The 24,200-nt window shown below is 32.3% G+C and overlaps 1 protein-coding gene across 3 annotated transcripts in view; it reads right to left on the bottom strand.

The window, feature by feature from the left end:
* Positions 1-2,762: 2,762 nt before the first annotated feature.
* The window catches only part of LOC127841544 (interaptin-like), a 31,855-nt gene continuing 10,417 nt past the window's right edge, over positions 2,763-24,200 (bottom strand). For 2 of the 3 annotated variants that reach the window (XM_052370432.1, XM_052370433.1), the window contains exons 2-10: positions 14,678-14,818; positions 12,326-12,502; positions 8,756-8,818; positions 8,466-8,585; positions 8,110-8,160; positions 7,365-7,529; positions 6,266-6,421; positions 5,514-5,976; positions 2,763-4,933 (exon numbers count right to left, since the gene is read on the bottom strand). In XM_052370432.1, the coding sequence (XP_052226392.1) occupies positions 4,868-4,933; positions 5,514-5,976; positions 6,266-6,421; positions 7,365-7,529; positions 8,110-8,160; positions 8,466-8,585; positions 8,756-8,818; positions 12,326-12,486 (1,245 nt within the window). In that variant the 5' untranslated portion in view covers positions 12,487-12,502; positions 14,678-14,818 and the 3' untranslated portion in view covers positions 2,763-4,867. The remainder of the gene's footprint in view (positions 4,934-5,513; positions 5,977-6,265; positions 6,422-7,364; positions 7,530-8,109; positions 8,161-8,465; positions 8,586-8,755; positions 8,819-12,325; positions 12,503-14,677; positions 14,819-24,200) is intronic. The other variant, XM_052370434.1, reaches the window with a different exon arrangement.

Here is a 24,200-nt window from a genome sequence, read left to right as displayed (position 1 = left end):
GCATTGACGTTCCAAGGCGATGGTCCCTGCTTTAATCAGGGTGTATGTTTAGTGTTGTATTGAATACAGTTGCATGTGTTTTATTAGCTAACTGGTTACTTGTCTTGAATAAAACACAAGCGGGCAAGAATTTGTTTACTAAAACGTTTAATTGAGTTTCACTTTGTCTAATTATTACGTTTTCGTTTTCATAATAATGCATATAACATAATTAAGGTTAGAAAACGCTTTGTGCGAAAAGAATGGCTACCACTTAAGTTTCAAACAGACTGAGTAAACAGGCTATGCAAATGTCGATTTACTACTTTGGGCAACTACGTACATCGCATGTTAAGAAATTAACACAATACAATTACAGTTGCATCAGCAAGAGGTTAATTATCATCTCTACGAGATAATGTTTTATTGTTAATTTACCATTTACTTCATGTAAACGATTTACTAATGCATACAAAGTTATTTCGTATCGAGAAAATTTCCGGTTGGAAATCGTTGTTAAGAGTTATTGTCGGTAGAAATATCATAATGCTATCTTAAAATTCAAGGTCCAAATTAACACTTCATATTTGCGTAAAACCCTCAAAACAAATTGTGTAAGATGCTCCTGTTCGACCGATAACTACAATTAGCTCGAGTTTGAATCAGAATAAATATGCCATGTGTCGCGTCGATCATCTCTGTCGCTTGTTTAAAAGAAAGGCCGAAGTGTTAAATTCATGTGTGTGCTATAATGTATAGTATAGAGGTTATACTGCGACATATTTTGTGAGATCCTTAAAAATACACTGCACGTACTATTGATGTCGTAAGTACAACCAAAGTGTCGCTATCACCTTAAACTCGTAACTTAATTGTATATAGATACAAAAAACCGATTGAGTCTGTGACGTGTAGTTTTAAATTTCAATTATGCAAATTAATCTAACATTTCTGAAAGCGAAATTATCAACGATTATTTTAAGCATGTGTTGTTCGCATTCTGGAAAGCATACGAACAACAAAACACGTTGATAAAGACAATGAATGTCATCAATATTATTATTTAATCATACACAGAAGCTCGGCGAGTCTAAATACATCGACGATTATTGATAACAGGGATGAGATGTTTGCAGTCACGAAAGTATATCAGTTCTTGGTTCATCAGTCATTTCGGGGCTTCAGTACATGCCTTAAAGCATAATTATAGTAAAGTAATTATTATAATTAAGTTAATATCTATTTGGTAGAGTCTTCGTTTGTCTAAAAGGAACGGTTAAATGTTATAGCAGTTATCATACTTAACTCAATATCTATTGTTTCAGTAAAAGTTAGATTCCAAATATAAAGTTCACTTCGAATATATTGAGAACATTCTCCGTATGCAAACTAATTTCTATCAATCACATTACCTTGACATGCTGTTTAATTGAAATAAGTATTATGTTTAAATGGCTATGTACTGATTGTATTCGCCAATAAAATTGTCATCTGTCTGTCTGTCATTATCATCCTTTAGCCATATTTAAAGAAATATCATTTTGGATATATATAAGCATGAATTGAACACGACGATGTTACAAACAAAATATTAAATCCATAACTCCGATATAAAGATTAGTTCAAATCTATGTTGTCGCACTAGTGAGCTTCATTGACCGAAGAGGATAACACAATGATAATTCCGGTAAGTTTCGTCAAATCTGTCTGTAGGGTTTGGGTGAATGAGCAGTTTTCGGAAGTCTTAGGCCGCACCACGGAAAACCGGCGGTCTTAATAGCTAATCCTGTGGTTTGAACAGGAGAGCTAAACGCATACAATAACATATTGTAATTAATATTTGTATTTGCACATTTTCAGGTAAATACATTTCGTTAATATAAAGGCAGGTGATAGTATGAAAGGACATTATTAGAATTACTGACAATACACATTGGTTAGCGCGAAATGGATATAATAATATTATACTTCAAAAATGGTTTTGAAAGTGAATTTGTCATACAATTACAGTTTAACAAATGACTTTTAAGAGACCTGATTGATAATATTTTAATGTTCAAATGAACAAAGATTTGAACATATGCAAACAGTCAATTAGCATCTTGATTGAAGATGGACAAAGATATAACAAAACGCATTATGGAATTTGTATGATCCTTAAATTAAGTTTATATCAATTACAAATGAAAAGAAATCTTTATTACTTCTCTATTATATAACAAAGTATTTTTATAGTATGCATAACGTTTTAAAATAAAACAATATTAGGTATAACATAATAACAAACAGCTCATAACAGCAATAAATTGCATCTGGTTTGTCGTAATTTCAACCACGTATGCATTTGTCTCAATTTCATAAACTGTTTCAGAAATATTAGATAGGGACATTTATATGGCTCTTTCTCATAGCCTTTAACATGGTAAAGCCAATACCTAGTCGAAAATTTAAACTTGAAATATATCATACTGCAAATCCGATTTAAGCAGTTCAACCAAGCAAATTGTTTTCACAAAAGCAATCATTGACAGTCATCGCTGTGTTCTGTTCATTGCGCAAAGAGTTCTGAGCAATAGTCATTGACTCACATGGATATTGTATAATCTAACATTGTTAAATAATGGCATTCCACAATTTAAAACGGTGTCAGTCGTTGTTCTGTTTATATTGTAAAAATGACAATTATCAAAACAGTTTTGATAGATTCCTATAATGAAGTTTGCATTTAAAATAGCAATTAACATAACGTAAGTCATTTACTCTATAAAAATTATAACTTCCAGTAGCAAATAAAAGTTTATTTTATCTAAACCGGATGCAAATCAAAATGGCAGAAACTAGTACAGTAAACAATACATTGAATGTTACATATGATCAGTATGTTTTCAATACTTTTAAACAAATGAATATAATTACTGCAATGAATTTAAGCAAATATCTTGAGCTGCGAATCAATAAAATTAGGGATGCAAGAGGTTACAAAAATCAGTAACCGGTTAACCTTTTGCCGTAACCGGTTATTAACCGGTTAACCGAAACGCGTTAGGTAGTTTCAATGTTAGAGTACATAAAAATGTCATACTGCTCGAACCGCTCTATAGAAACGAAAGTAATTTCTAATTTGAGATCGCTTGCGTCATTATTCTATTTTTTGATTGGGCCGCTTATATTACGTCAATATTTCTGGCATTGTCGTGAACACATGCTTCAACACGTCCCTTCAGACCAAACTCATCCACACAATCCTTAAGGCGAATTGCAAGGTTTTCGCCGGTGTGTCGCTCTGGCATGGCGCGGATCATAAGTATGCGCGACTCCATTGACCAGTCATCTTTGATGTAGTGTACGGTTACTGTGAGGTATGCTTCTGTGGCATTGGATGTCCAAGAGTCAGTTGTGAGGGCGACTGACGTGCTTCCCTGAAGACTGGACAGCAGAGACTTCTTTGCGTCATTATACTGCTGGTCAATGCGCGCCCTGACGGTTGTTCTAGAAGGCACCTCGTACTGCGGATTCAGAAGTTGCATCAGATGACGAAAACTCTCGTGTTCCACGATTTTCATGGGCACGTATGCCTGGACCACGAAATTTGCAAGGGCCTGATTGATCGCCTCGCTCGAAGCAAGACGGGGGCCATAAACCTGGTGTAACGTCTGTTGCTTTGCCACATCCGGACTGGCCTTGTTGTTATCAACGGACGGTTGCTTAAATTTTATATGATTTCGAAGATTTGAGGTGCCGCCATGCAGTTGAATTGTTGCACTGCATAACAGACAAGATGCAGTGCTCTTGTCTGCCGATTTTCTGAAGTGTTTCCATACCTCGGACGGTAATGGTGGCATCGTTGGTGACGTAAATTACAATAATGGTAATACTTTCTCAGAAACAAATACGACGTTAACTCGACAAGATTTTAACTACGAATGCATTCCTAATAAAATTGTTACTTATTAAACACGTTATTTTCGCGAGCAATCAGTGTTGGATATTGGTTAACAAAACATCAAAAAGCCGTGCATTGTCTAAACTGTTTTTTTATCGCGAGTTCGATAAACGTGTCAATTACGTCTTCACTAATAGCCCCGCAGTTCTCTAGTTAAATTTTCGCGAGTCAAACAAAACAATGGTGCAAATTATCAAAACTAACGCCTATTTGTTATCATAAAGGTATTGATTTATTGCTTTATTGCTGTGTTTGTTGACACGTTATTTATTACCGTCGACTGTGCGGCATGTTGTTTTATCTAGTCGCCAGCGCAATTTGGCAGTATGTCACGCGAAAAAAGTAAAAATGTAAAAGTTATTCGATACACAAAAAACACAATCAATTTTGTTCCCAGGTTAACCTTTTGACGAAAATGTAACCGGTTAACTGGTCGTTCGGTAGGTTAACCGGTTAACCGGTTAACCTCTTGCATCCCTAAATAAAATAATATACATTTATACATAAACTGTTAAAAACCTTTCAAAAAAAGAAAACCAATTGTACACAACAAATAATAAACTTTTGTTTTAAATTTTCCATATAGATACATTATGTGAAGACACTTGCCAATATGAAAAATAGGAATAAAATGTTCCATAAAGATATTTACCACATGATGTTCTAGATAAGGATCTAAGTGCTCGAAAGCTACAAACAATATGGGAACAAAATAAATACATAGAAGCAACCTTCATACATGTATGAAACTTTGAAGACAAAACATCGATGTGAATAATAATTAAAGTAGAATACTTGTTATAATTGTTAATGTATGGCTACTGGTTGCATTATATTAAAATATATACAAGGTTAACTCCCTGTATCGCCCTTGTGAGAGATTATTGTAGGTAAAGCATATTGTTAAGAGTATGCACCCAACTCTTCTTTACTGCTTGGCAACTTCTACTCCGTTTCGGTCTTTGCTAATGAATGATCTTCGTTTTTGTAACGCGACAACAATTCGGAAATCTATAGAAAAGATAAGTGAGTGTTCGTTCGTTTTAAGTTCAGACACATATATGAAACAAAACGATCCGGAGAAGCATTATTCAAAAGTGATGCAGAAACGATGAAAACAATAATTATTACACGTAACTAAATTAGGATATATATTTCTCATAGGTCGGCTTACAATTCACAAATATTGTTTAGCGTTAAAAAAGTCGATTTGTTTTATCATTTACTATTCATATGTGTCTGTCATGTTATGTTGGATAGTTAATGAATTAAATATTAGTAAAATGTGACCTTATTTAATAAATTGTGTATACAATCTTATTTTGTATTTACTTTAAACCTTTTTGTGTCAACTCCATTGCATCAAAAGACAGAGGCGTATATTAACGCTCTCGAGTCTGTTTCCTTGGTAGAACCAGTACTCTGTGTATTTGGGAATTTTAAGATAATGCACCCCACACAAACACACTGGAGATCGAACTCGTGATCTCCTGGTCGCTAGGCGGACGCTATTTCCATACGGAAACTTATTATACAAATTACGAATACAAATAAAAATTAAAAGCACCGAACAAATTAAAGATCATATTACCTGCATTAAATGAAGTGACATTTCTAGAATGCCTTTGGGATCAGTGAACACAGCCTCCAACGGTTCCATTATATCTTGGTACTTTCTGCGAAAATCATCCGCCTCATTTTTCCACTTCTTTGACTGTTTTTCAATAACAATATTTTCTTCTAAAAGCTTTGCTTTTTGTAGAGCGCTCTTAGATTTCTCCTGTTCTAGGATTTTCGCTTTGTTTTGCAAATCCTCATTTAGTTGTTGTAATTCATTTCTTTTAGAGTCAAGTTTTTGTTGCAGTTCATCTACCTTTGTTCGGAAGAGTGCAGTTTTCTCATCGGCTTGTGACGTAAGACGTTTCAACAACTGTACCAGCGAAGTAAGCTCAGTGCATTTACGTTGAAGTTCGAGTTTTTCGTCTTCATATCTTCGATAATTCGACGAAATTTCATCGGTCAATTTAAGGCATTTTTGTTCAAAAAACAATTTTCTAAAAGCAATAAAAACATCAATAAAATGGGCTGCAATTGTATAAACATTATACAATACTTAACGTATGGTTTGATTAAGAATTTCCTGTAATGAAAGAGGTGGTTTAATAAAAAACATTTTCATAGAACATTTCAAATACAAATGTATGCACGAGCTAAAAGGATATTGACTTACGAATTCATGTCAATAAATGCACACACTTGTATTGTGTTCTGTATATTTGTCATAACGTTCTAATATTGTCTAATTCAATATAACAAGACTCTATTTTCTTAATTCATACATACTTTTCCTGTAAAGTGCTGTATTGTTTTGCACGTTTACTCATGTGATGCTCACATTCCTCTTTCCTCTTTAAAACCTTTTGGAACTCGATTTGAAGTTGACGATGTTCGTCGAAAGCGCAAGTCGATGTTTGTATTCCACGTGTTTTTACATTTCGCCTTAAATTAAACAATGTACATGAGTATTGTTAGGCATATAAAATGGAATCCTCCATCAAAGTAAGTACATATGTATGTTTGAACAAAAAATTAAATTCGTTATGGGTAAATGTATTTATTGTCCATGAAATTTGATTCCCTTGTCTGGTGTATCGTATATGTTCGTAAATTACTTCAAATACCAGATATTTCGTACATCTTTGTCAGAAAAAAAACTACAATATTGCAATTACACAATTATAAGAATATAACTAAACACAGAATAACATACGCTAAATAAATGCATTAAATTATTCTGAGATATTTCTTATATTGTGCAGCTCCTAATAAAGTAATCCTGAAGATAACAATTATAAAATTGAATTCCTCAATATCACACTATATTCATATGTAAATAATATTTACGAAATGATTAAACGTAAGATAACAACTGTAAAAACAACGGTAAAGCCGAATGTTAAAATAACATGCGTACATAATAATAATATAATAATAATACAAATAATAACAATAACAAAAAATAAAAAAAAATAAAAAAATATTATTATTATTTTTATTATTAGTATTAATAATAATAATAATAATAATAATAATTATAATAATAATAATAATAATAATTATAATAATAATAATACTTATCATACTACTACTACTAATAATAATAATAATATTATTATTATTACTATTATTTTTAGTATTATCATTATTATTATTATTATTATTATTATTATTATTATTATTATTATTATTATCATTATGATTATTGACATTATTATTATTATAAATAATAATAATATTAATGTTATCATAATTTATTGTTTTTATAATATAATACATAATTAATAATATTAATACTTGTTATAATGATGAACAAAAATGATGATTATAAAATAATAATAATCATCATAGTAATAATATAATAATAAAAGCATGATTTAATCACCTTCCAAGATTTGTGTTGCGTTCTATATCAAAAAACTTTTTTGAAGGTACTGGTTCGTCATGTCTCTTTTTTACTTCTTTCTTTCTAGTTTTTTCCGCATTTAATTTGCCTTTACGCTTAATTGACTGGTGATCACGCCTGATTTGATGTCTTTGTAAATGTTCACTGTAATGACACTTTTAGTATTTATTCACACAAACTAAAAACATAATCGCTGCATAATAACTCATTTCATTTATACTAATTCTATATATAATGGATCATTTTAGAATAAGATTTAATGAAGCTTTACAAATATATGCTGCGAAAAAATAACAAAAATTGGGAAAAGCAAATGCCAGCCATGTAACCGAATTGATATAGTTACTCTCTTGTGTTCAAGTTTCTTTATTTATTCTCGAAAAGGTCCCAAGGAGTATATATTTACTAAAGAGGTGTCAGAAGGCTTTAATAAATTTATAACAATATTAAAATATTTTGTATATAACGTTTGTTTTTACACTTAACCTCTCGTTATATATTGCATTTTACCATAACCCTTTAGCGAGGTTAAAGTATGTTATTTTATTAAAAGCGTTCATATTTAGAGATATGCAATAGCTTGTTTATAAATAACAGAATACTGCACTACAATGTAATTGTATTATAGTTTGCAAGAAAAGTATATACATCAAATGCATTAAATAAACTTGAAACTTGCACCCAATACATTGGTTGCATCACGATTATACAAGTAATCACATACCCATCGATTGTCATGTCTTGAGATTCATCACCTTCAGGATCTACTTCGCTCCTTAAAAATATGACGACTTTATAACAATAATAATCTATATAAAAGTATATAGCATATATAGTCATTGCTCCTACAGATTTGTTGAACATTTAAGACGCGACTAAACTGCGATATATTAATTAATATATAATGTAATAAATTGATTGTCAGTAATAGTACAACTATTAAATGATATGTTATGCACTGCAAATGTGTACTTAAAACAAGGATACATGTTTTCATACTATACATTTCAGAATACTATCTCAAACTGAGATCAGTGTTAAACCGTGTTGTAAAATCTGTGATATTTCTAAAGAATATACTTCCGCTTGTCGGTCTCCTTTTTAAGCCCATCAATACATTTTTGCAGTGTCCCAATTTTATCCTTTAAATGGGACACATTATTTGTAAGTTCTGCATTAGCCCGGTTCTGTTCCTTTAACCTGAAATTTCGCATTATAAATGTGGAGATTACACTTGGCTCTAAAAATTTTTCAATGATCAAATACCTAAAATACTGTAATATTTGCTTATATGACCAAGCAAATCCGCAAAAATACCAAGCTTATTATAATTATTTACATTATAATGACATGTTGTTTTATTATCTTACTCATCTTTTAATTCCTCAATTTGTTTTTCTAAAATGCAAATGTGATTCTGTTTCAGCTTCAAACTGAAAAAACAACAACATCATAATTCATATTTCAATGTCTGATATAAATATAACATCGGCAATATATGAGAATGTTTAAATATGATAAAACACGTTAGAACAAAATGCATGAATATAAAATATGCAAATTATCAATATGACTATAATACATTTTTTTTCATTACAAATACACGGTTTGCATTTAATCAGGTATTACGTTTTCAGTGCTTATATCTGGATGTTTAAATGAATAATGTTATTCTTCTAGGAAATGTATCGCCTTCGCACCAAGTCTCTAGATTTAAATTATAAACCATTCGTGCCAGTTTGGTTAAGATTGAGATAAATTCTCTAAAATTCGATTATTTTGCCTTTCTTAAAGGGGCCGTCCAACAGATGGTAAATTGACAAAATAATAAAAAAAATGTTTCAGAATCGCAAATTTTCGTTTAAGTTATGATATTTTTGATGAAATAGTAATACTGACCATTAACCATGCTCTTAAATATCTATTATATGCATCTTTTGATGATTTGAAAACCTGAAAATTATAAAGCGTCGTTCGACGCGAAACAATTGAATAATTTGGAAAGTTCTGTTGTTGTCGTTTTAGTTTGGGATACTACGAGGATTGCTTATACAGCTAAAAATACGTCCGCTCAAAGCATGAGCATGAATGGTCGAGTGGAGACTTTTTACTCCAGGACTCCAGGGGTAGTGGTTCGAGCCCTGTTGAGGGTTACTTTTTTCTTTTTTTAAAATTGTATTCTTGTTTTTTACTGGAAATTTTTAGTTCAAATGTTTAAATTTCTCAATATAAAGCATTTAATGACAAGCTTCAATACATGCCAAAATCTGTTTAATGGATAAACATGTGCAAAACATTATATGGGGTATTAAAGAAATTGAAGATGCTAAGAATAAGACGTATTGTTGAATGTCAGTTATTTAAGTTCAATATTCTAATAATGGCCCCGAAAATACTGTTTTCTTGCAACTTAACACCGAGTTTGACCGAAAACTGTGAAAGCTCTTCGCAAGTATCGCGACATGTATATGATATTCACAATCGATGAGTCGTTGCAAAACAAACGTCAAAACACAGTCATTCTATGTATCATTCGATAAAGGAACTGCACTTATCAGTGAGCTAAACGAATCAGAACTCTATTCCTGTACTACGACATTTAAGGTATTGTAGTGTTCTAAAACGGTGGGACATGCGATTTGCGTTGTCAAACAGTTCTTCTTATCAAAAAGCCTTATCAATATAAGCCTTATTGAACTAATTCGTGTCGTAAGGTTCCACAATAAACAATTTATATGTTTCTTTCTGACAATTATTGCTGATTTATGCATAGGAAGCTTACCAGTAGAAATACAGCTTTTACAGAACAAAAGAGCAATTTATTTGAACCATGCTTTACTCAAATGGATAGCACTCAAACACAGATTGCAGACCGCTATTATGCGTCTGTGTTGAAAGAGTTGAACCCTCGCGCCGTTCTTCATCATTTATAAAAACAAAAGCGGATCATATTACAGAAATTAATGAAAATATACACAGGTGATTTATCGATATAGCATGCCTTTAACATATATAAATGTATTGCATATGTCGTAATGGTTCCAAAGAATCATTCATATAAAAAACTGGTTGCAAAAGGTTAAATGGACTAAATTAGTGAGTCAGCATATTTAATTGTATTTAATAGCTTTAGATTGCTACAATTATAAAAACGAACAACACCACAAAACTCAACAACGAACAAGAGTTGTGAGGCAGATAAAACGACGATATAAAAATGTACTCCGTTATAATAATAAGAGTATGGAGTGCATAAGATATCATTTACGTTTCACGACAGGGTTCTTTGTTCTGTGCAACACGATGGCGGCTAGGGCTGTTCGTGACGTGACATCTCAATGTTTTAATTCGCGAGTTGTGTTCCCTTGATACAGTTTTTTTACCCCCAAAATACTCAAAAACTAGATTTTTCCAGGAACGACACAAATCCCAACGTGTTAATCCAGGGGTGTGATATATACATATATACATATGCTAGCAAACCCAGTAATAATAATGTGCATGTACGTATTGCGCCATTAAGTACTTTAACTTTAAGACATAAACGATCGATGAAAACAGCATTGCACAGTTAATATTGGGAAAAGCAACCATTGTAAAATGTATGTTTATTCTTAATTGTTTTAATTGATTACATTTTTTTTATTAAACTGGAAGTCTTTTTTTATGTTTAATGCTAAACTTTGCGTAGTCAACCATAAATTTACAATCCAGTGGTGTTTGTACAATGTAGTTAACTCTCTGAGTGTGGTCTTGTCCTGAGTATGAGCCTCATGAGGTGTCATTGTGACGATGACTTTTTTCTCGTCAGCTTACATAATTCAGTCAACTTTCAAATCGGGAACAATTTTCTAATCTAGTAGTTATCACTCATGCTTGTAGAGGAATATTTCCGACGCAACATACTATTATTTAATTCTTATATTGTCAATCTTTTAAATTAATGAATACAAATATCTCGGTATTTACAAATGAATGCAGTGAATTTGTAACAGCCAGATAAATTACGTATACCATAAATAATAAACACAACTATTAAATTTAGTAAAAGAAAAATTATACATGTCATCGCAGGTGTTTTAAGCCAATACTACAGTCGAAAATGAAAACCTGTTTTACCTTAATGCTCCATTGTCTTTATTCGATTCTTGTTCTCAGACTTAACACATTTTTTTACTGTTTTACATCGCGACATTATGAGGAATATTGTTTCTTTGTTTTTGGTTTTTGATAATATTGTTTACACTTCTTTCTCAAAAGTGGTCGATTGTATGGTGAAATTATATTGCGAAAGTAAACTAATAGTATATGAAGACAAATTTCACAAAAATGAACGTTGAACGGGCACTTTTCATCAAAATGTCTTTAGAATACAGCCTGATAATGAGAGACGGATCGCAAATTTGGTGGATCAAAACTAGATGGCTCTCGATAGATATACAAAATAACTAACGTTGGATTCCGGATATAATCAATGCATCACGATTCGCCATGCATTGCCAAAATATGATTGCGATGAATGTTACTACGGATACATTTACATGATATTCTAAGCGTAGTATAGTTTACGATTAAATATTAGTTCGAAAGGATTCTTATACAAATTAAATATTTGGTTTGAAATTAATTAATATGTACATAAGTTTATAAATACAAATAGATGCTGCAATAACATTGATGAACGGATATTTGAATTTGTGATTTGTTCTTAATTAACATTTGTTATGAAGGGCATGTTTGTGCATGGAAGTACCATCATGTTAACTAATGTAGCCATACTAATCGTTATTTCAAATCTAGCTGTTTCAGAACCAAGAGGTGTGAAAGTTACATTGTTGATGGCGTCTTCATGATGCACAATGCTTTACAGCTATTGCAAACCCTTACTATGATGCTTTTGTATGCAGGTAAATGTCATGTAAAAATAAAGTAAATATTACGTTTCACGTAGTTGAACTGTTTCACCCTCATGTTCCTTCTGTGGTCGGTGTCCGGGATCTTGTTCGGGTGTCCGTTTTTTTCCGCCTGTATTATGTTGACAAGGGTCAGCACATTCCGAAACGGCGATGCTTGACCGCATGGAAGGGTAAATCGGACGCATGAGTGTTCCAGATAAGCTACAAATAAAGCGCCGAAAACGGCACTTGAAATGGTTTGCTATTAACTGCCAATATTAAAGGATTTATAAGTAAATGTTAACATGTCACATACATAGAATGTTTTCATAAATTCAAAAAATGAAGCTAATTCAAGAACAAAAAGGTGTCAAGATTTATGATTATGAGTTAGCATATTTTATTTCAAATGAGGCTGCAATATGTTAGAGCCAACATTTTCATCTCACACACCTACCATAAATAACAGCTGCAAATTTCAATCGATTAACATTTTATTAAACATCGAATTTCGGTGAGGTCTTGTTCGAACTTAAGCGGCCTGAATAAAAAACACTTTTTATAATGAATATTATTAATGTGTTTATTCTTTATTTATATACTTTTGGACCAAATAATTACATATATACATTCGCAAATTTTATGTTTAAATTGTGCTTATCTTTATATCACGCAGTTTATATGTCCGCTTTTGTAACCAACTTAAGCGGTTGTACACTACTTTCGTTTTTCAAATAGAGAACTGGTACGTTCAGTATGTCAACTTCAGTCTTATCTTATATAAACGACATGTAGTCGTATTTCAATGTTGGCAAATATAAACGTTGCGCATGTTTAAATAGTTTTTACAATCAAACAGATAAGAACAGTAAGCAAAATATTAAAACACAATTGTCAAAACACATGTAATACAAGTTAAAAGGCTTTAATCCCCTGTCAACAACAATAACGCGAGACATTTTAAACGGAAATATATTGTAAATAATCAAAATAAATTGAATTACATTTAAGCTGAGGCTGCCGAAACGAAATGTGGTTTAACACATCGTGCCTTGACTTAATCGAATTAGAGAGTCAACATGTACCAGATAATACACCCATTCTCGGTTCCATAAACAGTAACTAGATTTCGGTTCCACCTTGCTAAAAGCGGGTTGACGTAAATACCTGTTAAATTTCGTTTTATCTGCAGCAATGTTCACGAATATACCAAAGTGAATGTTTTCTATTCGATTGTGTTTGTAAATAAATGCTATAATTATTGACAGTTCATCAAATTTATTAACGCTGAATTTGTAACACAGGAAAGACACTGATAACTCCAAGTAATAACAAACAATATGACGAATCCATTGTTTTTTTTTCTACTTGAGACTTTTTATAATGGACGTTTTAAACCTAAATAAAAACTTTACAATTTATAAGCATATTTTACCTCGCGCATTCTTCATAATTTCTGAACATTCTATTCTTTTAATTTTAATTCACAGTTTACTTTTATTTCCATTTTGATACTGAGTTTTATTGCAAACTTGAAATGCGTTTTTTTGTTAACGTTCCATTTAATTTTCTAAATACATATTTGAGTCGTGTTCTTCAAAAAATTGGGCATAATGCATGTGCGTAAGGTGTTGTTCCAGATTAGCCTGTGCAGTCGGCACAGGCTTATCAAGGACGACACTTTCCGCCTAAAAAGAGACTTCATTTAAACGAAACATGTCATAGAAGCAGAAAGTGTCGTCCCTGATAAGCCTGTGCGGACTGCAAGGCTTATCTGTGACGACACTTTACGCACATGCATTAAGCCCAGATTTCTTAGAACAAGACACATTTAATTGTGACGTTCCGTATCACATAATTGTACAGCTTTAAATTTGCCTGTGAAAAGAATATGGGCAATATGAAAAACCATATAGTAATCATTACACGTACGGCAAAATAACAGAAATTCAATATATCGCATGCACAGCTGTGGCAAATTACAAATAGTATTATTCATGTGTAAGTTGTTTATTTTCAATGATGTGGTTGTTATATGACGTGGTTGATGTAAACTAATCAAATGGACATTACAGTTGATGTATACTTCTATTTAGCAATACCCGAACTGACAATACAATACTCAACCTGACAGAAATTGCTATTGACAAGATAAGCTGAACATTTGACGGGTAATACTCATAATAATATAGTGTTTATTTGGAAGAAATTAGAACAATTTAGACGTTTAGTTGTAATATATCCAATTTAATATTAGTAATAAAGATTTCAATGTCAACAAAAAATATAATTACCAAAATATATCATTATATTTAAAGGCCTTATACGTTTAACGATGCCAAGAAACAACACGAAGCGCGCCGTATTTTCAACAAAAGTAAAATACATAATTCTTACCATATCCTTGTTAGATCTTCAAAACTATGCGCTTTAAAATCGTGTTTCGTTTTCCAATACTACGAACAGCGACTGTATATTGGCGTGTTGGCTTCAGCGTCCTTATCTGAACTAGCCTCATATCAGTAACATGCCTTTATACTGAAAGAAAATATAAATGTAGGTTATGGCTGATTTGCGTAAATGACGCATTTGATTTATATAGCCGTTTATACTTAAAGGGGATGTATCTACGAAAATTAAAAGTTGTGCCATATGGTATAATGCCGACATGTGCTATGTTAGTTCGAAATATTTCCACAATAAAACGATACCAAATAAATACTGGTTTATGTTATCATGAACTATATATTTTTTTCATCCTCAAATTCTGTAAAGCTATTCTTGGTGACAGAACATGAACTTCAAGTGTAGCCGTTTAAACGATGGATGTGATGTTTAATAACTCACACATTTTGTATCTTTTTGAAACAAAGAGTAATTGACGAACACATAAAAGATTGAAAAAGAGATATAACTGATAATATAGTACTAATTATTAATTAACTAATAAAAACAGCAGTTTCTTTTGAGTCATATTGTAAGACGATTTCGTCAAGAATTTAATGAACAGCTATTACGAAATAACGCATCTGTACACATATTCTGATTATTCAGACTGGTAAATATGATCTAATAGAAAAAAATGCAACTCTGGCTATGTGAAAGCGATAAAAAAGATTAAAAACTCCACTTTTTGAATGTACTTAATGTGTCCTGATAAGATAAAACTATATAAAAAGTATTACAGATTCAGACCAAGCATATTACAATTCACACAGTCATTGACTATTAAAATTTGCATATTCAAGTTGGCAAGTCCATTTCAGTGGCACTCACGTTGCCAATATGCTAAGACTTGTTCTGAAATCAAGACTTGCATTGAACTATTTTTACAACAGAAAACAGTAACAGTTGGGGTAGATTTTCTAATAAATCAGATTTTTCGTACGCCTTGTCTACATGTCTGCCTTAATGGAGACCAGAGTGGACATTACAAATCACGCTTTAATAATTACATTAAATACTTTTTGCATTTACTGAAAATTAGTTGGGCAATACTGGTACATCTCATTATTTATAAAAGATCTAGTTATTTGTGAAATAAAATTATCAAGCCAACATTTTCCCAGCACAGACTTCATTATCTAAGAATCATTATAACGAAATTATAAAGGAAATTAGTAATTGTGCAAAGAAGCGTTTTGCTTGAACAAATGTTCCATAAGCAATCATTTGCTATGCAATGCCTAACTAGAGAACGTGCAGGCCCAGAAGTAACTGAGCTTTGGAAAATGGTAAGTTTACCGGTATGATCCAAGCATGTATGATCAGAATACATTTATTCATTGGACTGGTTCAAACAAGCCAACGTATTTACAAACGCATTTATAATTCATTTTATGCGCACAATTTAATCTGAAGAGAATATAGAGAAAAGGGTTATATAGTGTATATAATCCTGATAATATATTTGTTTTCCTAACATATGAGCATGCGAAATAAACGTGTGTAAGTAAAATATTATCAAATTATTTGGTCGTAGACAAGATTGTATTCTAGCGGACTATGGGTTGTTATCAAAAAACTGTTGTAAGAACTTTTTACTTAGTTGCCAATAATTTCGGCGTATGAATAGGAATTCGATTAGAAATTATAACATCATCATCTTAGTTTACGTATCTACACATAACTGCTTTCTATATGTAAAATGTGTAAAGAAATGCTATACACCTAACCCATACAGCTTCTAACTGAATGCGCGCCTTTAATAACATGTGTGTATTTTGCAAAATAACACGGAAGTATAAAAAGCAATACGATCCTCGACGATGAGAGTTATTTATAATATCATGCGAGCTATTATCATGTAAAACGTGAAAACGAGAAAAAAACTGTGGTTGTAAAAGATCGATTTAATTTCTGAGGCCGAGGTTTTTCACAATGAGAATTTAATCAGTCCATTGATCAATCATTCCAATAATCAATCCATCCATCCATCCACTCGTTCATATGTCCATACCTCCATCCATCCAGCCATCCCTCCCTCCATACAATCATCCCTCAATCCCTCCATCCCTCAATCTATCCATCCCTCAATCCATCAATCCCTCAATGCATCCATCCCTCAATCCATCCATCCCTCCATCTCTCAATGCATCCATCCATCCAGCCAACCAGCCATCCCTCAATGCATCCATTCCTAAATCCATCCCTAAATCTATCCAACCATCCCTTCATCCCTAAATCCCTCAATCCATGCATCCCTCAATCCCTCCATCCCTCAATCCATCCATCCAACCAACCCTCAATCTCTAAAACCATCCGACCCTCAATCTCCATATCTTAATCCCTCCATTCATCCCTTCATCCTTCCAACCCTCTATTCCTAAATCCCTCAATACATCCATCCCTCAATCCGTCCATCCATCAATCCGCCCATCCAACCATCCCTCCATCCCTCAATGCCCCCATCCCTCAATCCATTCATCCATCCAACCATCCACCCATCCATCATTTAAATGCTTCCATTCTTCCATTCATTAATCCATTCGTTTAACCATCTGACACCACAATTTTACAATTTATCATGTAACTGCTAGTATACACAACGAAAACCTGGTTAACTCGCGACCCTATTGACGACATACTTTTAACGGTACATTTCCCTAGGCTAAACGCTCTACCAATGGCAGATGTTTAGTATCGGTAAATGGTTATTTACGATATTGTTTGCGTACTGTCAAGGGAATTAGATATGCGTTAATTATGGCCAGAGTATTAACTCCCTTTAACAAACTCGTTTGAAGTACAGTATTGAACTAAACGGCACCTAAATACAAAAATTATTCGCGTTTCAATCGCTTGGTTAAGTGCATCGTTGGTTAAGTGCATCGTTGGTGTATAGAGCGTTGTAGCTAACTATTTAATCATACAAACATATTGTACCCACCGTTCAACTGCCTTGTGTTTGTTTTCAGCACGCATAATTTGGATTGCGTTTGCACAGTTGAATTATAATTAATAATGTCAAACGTCTAATTTTGAGATCTTCTCGCGTGTTGTAAATAACTTTTAAATTAAGATTATAGTCGTTAATATTTCACCAGCCTTAAATATTCAAAATGCAATTACCGATTATTCGTTTGTAAGAACACACACAAACAATTTTTATAAACAACACTATAACGTTAATTGGCATTTGAGGTTTAATTAACCATTTATTAAATAAACGGTGCTTTAGAGTGTTTCGTCTACCTGAATGATAATAAATTTCCTATCACGTTGTCATTGATCATCAAATTGTATTGATGGAAACCCTAGAGCATTCGTGATTTGTTCTCTGCTAACAAGATCGTGTAAGAAATACTTAAAAGAAACGGAATCGTGATCAACACGAATTTTGGTACCACAAGCATACAAGTTAATATTTAAAGGTCTCACCGGACAGTTTTAATTTTTATCATTTGTATAGTACGCTGTCTGATAACAGGTATGGGATAAGAACGAAGATGTTAACACAAAGTTGTTTGGCATTGCGGCCCATGGAGACCTTTGAAAAAAATGCCCTCTCTAATTTGCGAAAAGAAATTTACCATTTCCACATGTCTTAAAATGCCGGTATAATATAATAAGAAATTTATGTATAATACAAAGGATTTTACACGGGGAAGGCGGTGGTACATGGGAGACAAACACGCCGAATTTTGTAGAAAGCTCATTAGATTTATTCTCTATCATGTACACAGATTCTCGATTAAACTGTTACATCCTCCACATGTAAAATGCTTCATGATCTAGATTTCTCTGTATTAATTTGATCACATTACATGAATATCAAATCAGGTTTCTACATAAATTAGCTGTTTATATACCCTTTCAAAAACGCAAAAATCAACCTTTGAAACAATTTAAAGAAAAGCAAAAAAGTCTTAACAGACATATTATTTCATTAAATAAACTAAAAACTTCTTAACACACATACAAACAACTTCTGTCACCGCCCATTAACGGTCAAAGTAATAAGTTGTATGCGACACGGTTTTTGTGCAGCTTTCAAATGTTGGACAAGAATTCATCATTATCAGGAGAGAAATATTGAACGTGCTTCCATCCTCGCGGTGTTGTTAAAGTAAGACACGTAAACAATTGACTGTAAAATACCTAAGAATCTACAAAAGTACACACTTAATATCAAATATTAAGAGTTATTCTCCAACATAAATCGAGGACCTCGATTAAACTGCTCGCCAGTTACTTTTTTATTTAAGATGAAAATCATGTCAAGTTTCTTCTTAAGTTACAACTTTATGGATCGTATGTAATCAACATAAAACAAAGAAAACTACTTATTAGGATTTTTGTATTAAATTAAAAACAAGAAATGTCTTTAGAGGACCATCGAAATATGCTCTACCAAAAATGATTAGGAACGTCTGTTGCAACATTGATAACATGTTCATTATACAATATATCATGTATAGAGCATGGGGCGGGTAAAACACTGACAGTCAAACCTGACGGTATTAAATACTTATGAGCTTGACCCAACAAAAACAAGTGACCTCTAACAGCACATTACTCACAAAACAACCACAATACATTTAATGTTGACTGGTTTTAGTAGTTTTAAACACCAACAATTCCTAGAAAGTAAGAAGCTGACTTTGAACATTATGCTATATGCGCGAAATATAAAAACCAAGTTTAATTGGGGTAACCGCCTTAAGGGTCGCGGCCAATCATAGTAGTTAGTTATTCTCAAATGTTTCATATAAATTTTTCGTAACTATACATGTATGTTGTCTGATCGTGGTGTGACGAAACTTAGCCGATTCATTTAGGTATGAAAAAAATGATAATACATGTTAAAATCAAAGACAGCGATACTGCAAACATGTTTAAGTAATATTCATCATACAGTTCTAAATATTCGGGTTATACACCTTATTTTTTGTTTAGATGCCACGTATTAAAACGCTTTTAATTCTGGCTGAAGTTAACATCCTCACACGGTATTTGTTTGTTTTACTTTAAATGTTTTTATACTTTTGACAGAATATAACTTTATAATGATTTTACACATTGCTTTAACATACTTTTTAATATATATTTGAAAATATAAGTATTTAATAAAAATCATCATTTTTATTACAGACAGTATTTAAGTACACGTGATATGTAAACAAAACCTTATGGCACAAACGTCCAAAACTCATCACATGGTTTGTTTCTCCGCTTTAACGGGCCTTATCTGTATCTTTTATAAACATTACTTTCTGAGAGAAGTACCGCATTGCTAGATTTGCAGAAGTTATCTTATATACCCTGCATATGGTAAAAACAACCATTTCATTCTGTGGAATCTTTTACTGAAAGCCCTTTTGAACTATCACAAATCAATTAATTTAAATGTTGATTTCTTTACACCTAGATTCATGACATATGCGTATTGTGATTGTTAATGTTTTGTGAACTACTGGAAATCCTGCTGTCAGCATACAGGCGGTATATACTGGATTATAACTCGCTGCAAGACAAACAATCCAGTTTTATAACTCATGTGTTAATATTTCGCCACAAAAAAGCACGAAGACCCACAACTCAACAAACCATTCCAATATTACATTCAAACAATTATTGGATTACTGAACAGCTCTGTTATCACAACAGGAGCTGAATAAGTGCAAGTGACTGAATACAATCAGATACGCATTATAGTTGTTACATCTCTACCTAAGCTTGACTTGAAAAAATCACTTCATGAGTGAAAAAGATACTACAAAGGGGTTGAAAAATGGCCACCCACCTTGGAAAATGCCCGCTAAAGGTGAAGATAGGCCAAAATGCTCCAACTCAGAAGTCAGTAATGACAGTCTGAACGATGGCTCAATCAAGCAACAACTTGAGTCCATGGAGCAATCTCTCACATACTTTACCATTGAAATGAATCTATTTAAAAAGGGAAGAACTCGAAAGCCTTATTACCAACACCCTGTCCTCCATCCTTTCTGAGTCAGAAAAGCGCAACGAAGTACGATTAGCTCAATTACAACATGACTTAGCTAAAGAAATGGAAGAAAAGATACAGCAATCTGTTAAAAAGCAAGTGGAAGATAAAGTAAAAGACCTAAATGAACACATCAAGGGTCTTGAGTTCGAAAATGAAACTTTCAAGGAAACTATTTCTTCAATAAAAAATGATTGTAAACAAAGCATTGAAAATATTAAAACACAAATAAATGAAAATGCACAAGAATGCGATGACGCTATTAAACGCTCAAATCATAACGAGCAGTATTCGCGGAAAAATAATGTTAAGATAATGGACATTCAAGAAGATAAGCAGGAATCTATTGAGAACCTTACTTCAAAAGTCATGGGTCTACTGCAGGATAAAAGAGTCAAGCTTCAGAGCGACCACATAATTGCAATTCATAGAATTCAAGTAAGAAAGGACAAACCAGACCTGTGCATCTGAAGCTGAAGTCCAACAATGAGAAAACAATCATGCGGAAGAGGAAGGAAATGAAGGCAGCAGGGCACAGACTGGTTGACGATGTCACGGCTCTCAACAGTGCCTTGATGGATAGACTGTCCCTACATACAGCCATAGAGACCACTTGGTTTTTCAACGGCTCCGTGTTTGCGCTCACCAAGAATCAAGAGCGCATCAAGTTCGACATTCATGACAATATTAACAGTGGCATAAGTGAATACCGGGAAAATCGTAAAAAATGAACAATATCTTCATTTATAAAGTGTGGACATTCCAGGACATTTGTGATTTAGACAATACTTATTTTCCCACTAATTATATGTTAAGATAAACTGTATTATGTAGGGCTTATCCTTAAAAATATTGTCAAATAATATAATTATTTTTAACTTAAAAATATTGTCGAAACTTAAGTGTTTTTATGTTACTGTTTTGTATTGTTAAAATATCTAGATGCAAATTGATAAACAGCTTTTAATTGAAAGACTACTTGATTGCAGTATTATTACATTATTTGTGTATTGAGATCAACTGTAGTATTAAGTATTAAGGGCTTATCCTTAAAATAATGTCAAATAATATTTTTTTCGTTTCATGAGAACTATTGTCAAAATATAATCAAGTCTGTTTTTGTATGTTTAAAATTTCTAACTGAACAAATAGCTTAAAATTGCATGGCTAGTTAACTGCTGTTCAAATCTATTTTTGGAAAAGGATTTTGCATTATACCATCACACTCCAGTAGTTCAGTATATGCAGACAGTTAATCTTTAAGTAAAGGTTGTTTATTTTCTTTAAAACTGACCCATTTATCTGATCCAGCTACATTTTGTACTGCACACATGTACATAACTTGTATATTGATCTAACATGTATGAATGTTTTCATAATTATGTGCTTAATTAAATGGCATGGCTTAACACTTTACTTGTAAATTAATTACATATAACCACTAAACAAATCCTGTAGAGAATATATATGCTGCTTTCACAAAAATAGGAAAATATAATAAGTAACTATGTTTGTATAGTTTATTTCTCCACTTAATGGAAAAAATCTGTTAAAACTTTGCAATGCTAACAAATTTGACATTTGTGTAATGTGTCAATGCTTTAAACTAACATAGTTTGTTTTTTAGATTTTTTGCAGTTCTCAAGAGATCTAATGTAAAAACAACATGCATTACACAACTTACTATTGCTTCAATTACTTTAATTAACAGAATATTTTAACATATGTTTGCAATGCTCAAGAGCTAGCTTTTGTGCGTGTGTGTGTGTGTGTGTGCGTTTGACATTCACATTTTAAAACTTAGTATTTGGTTAAAAAAACAGCACGCTATTCTTTTTTCATTTGTTGTAAATGTTTCACTCAATTGCAGTTGTGGGCACCAGTGTAATGAACAAACCTTTTGCATTTCATGTACATATTTTAAACATTAAGATAAAAACAAGACGTAATCTTATGAGTTTATTGGAAATTGGGTTATTTTGAATGATGTTTCAAAAGAATAATTTAAACTTTAAAATCTATACTGATGGTTGACTTTAAGATTTTATCTTACAACTGCCGTGGCCTTAACGACTGTAAAAAACGTAACAATGTATTTAACTTTTTGAAAAAGCAAAAAGCAAATTCATATTGTTTACAAGATTGTCAAGTCACCCCATCAACAGAAAAACAGGTATCTATGCAGTGGGATGGGGAATGCTATTTCAGTCATGGTACTTCCAACTCTAGAGAAGTCTGTATTTTGTTTAAAAAGAATACAGCTGTAACCATTCATGATAAACAGATAAATCTGGAAATTATTTACTTTTAGATTTAACATTTGATACAAAAAGATTGACTCTATGTACTAAATACGGACCCAATAATGACAAACCAAATTTTTATGATGAGCTTTTTTCTAAAATAGACATATTTGGAAACGACACCAATATCATATGTGGGGATTTTAATCTTGTACAAGATAATAAATTAAACTATTCCAATTATGAAAATCTGGATTACAACAAAAAGTCAAGAGAATTTTTATCTACTATTATAAATGAAAGAAGCTTGATAGATACTTTCAGATTAATCAATGGTGATGTTAACCTATATACATGGAGAAAACCAAATACTCTTCAGCAGGCCAGACTAAATATTTTCCTTTTCACTAGCAATCTTGTGCAACACACAACACAATCTGTAATTAAAGCTAGCTACAAATCCGACTATTCAGTTATAACTTTAGATTTAAATCCATGTGACGTTACCCATGGATAACGACTTTGGACTTGTTTACTAATCAATATCCTAGCAATCACTTATGGTACATGTACTTCATGTGATTTTTTTGCAATCTGCTAAATCGATGTCTGTTTCATTAATGTTGTAAAAAATTTATGTTACCCAATTACCAAATGTGTGTGTTTCAATTGGTATATTTTAGCACATGCATTTAAACCATAATTGGCTCCACTGTAAATAGTAATTACTGAAAAAGTTTTATTGGCAAAGTTGTAAAATATTTTAAAATGTACACATCTGTCACCAGAAGTTTAATTGTTTTTGTATTTGTGTTTATAAACTATTACAAACCTGTCTGTTTTTGCAGAACAAAGGTCTTGTATTGAGTGTGTATGAGCCTGAGACAAAGGATGGAGCAATTGATGTAACCAGTAGTCCATCAGCAGCACACTTCAATTCTCTGAGTGAAGGACAACTTGCCAAAGTTCTCCAGGTGTAAGTTGCAGGTTGTTTTTTTTCACCAATTCGGGATTGGGGCGGGGGCCATTTAGATTAGTAAAATAGTGTTGTTGTGAATGAAATTGGCAAATGTATGTATTTTATTTTTGCTTTAGAATTGGGAATAAACGGGTTCAATATTATATTTACCAAGGTACATCACATTTAGCTGCATAGGGGAATTAACTTAATTTTGCATTTAATTGATTCTTTTTTGGGGTAAAACTATAGGGAATTTTAGGCAATCATTTG

This window comes from Dreissena polymorpha, chromosome 8 (assembly GCF_020536995.1).
Source record: "Dreissena polymorpha isolate Duluth1 chromosome 8, UMN_Dpol_1.0, whole genome shotgun sequence".
NCBI lineage: Eukaryota > Metazoa > Mollusca > Bivalvia > Myida > Dreissenidae > Dreissena > Dreissena polymorpha.
The sequence above is the reverse complement of the archived record's forward strand: the minus strand, read 5'-3'. Positions and strand labels throughout refer to the sequence as shown.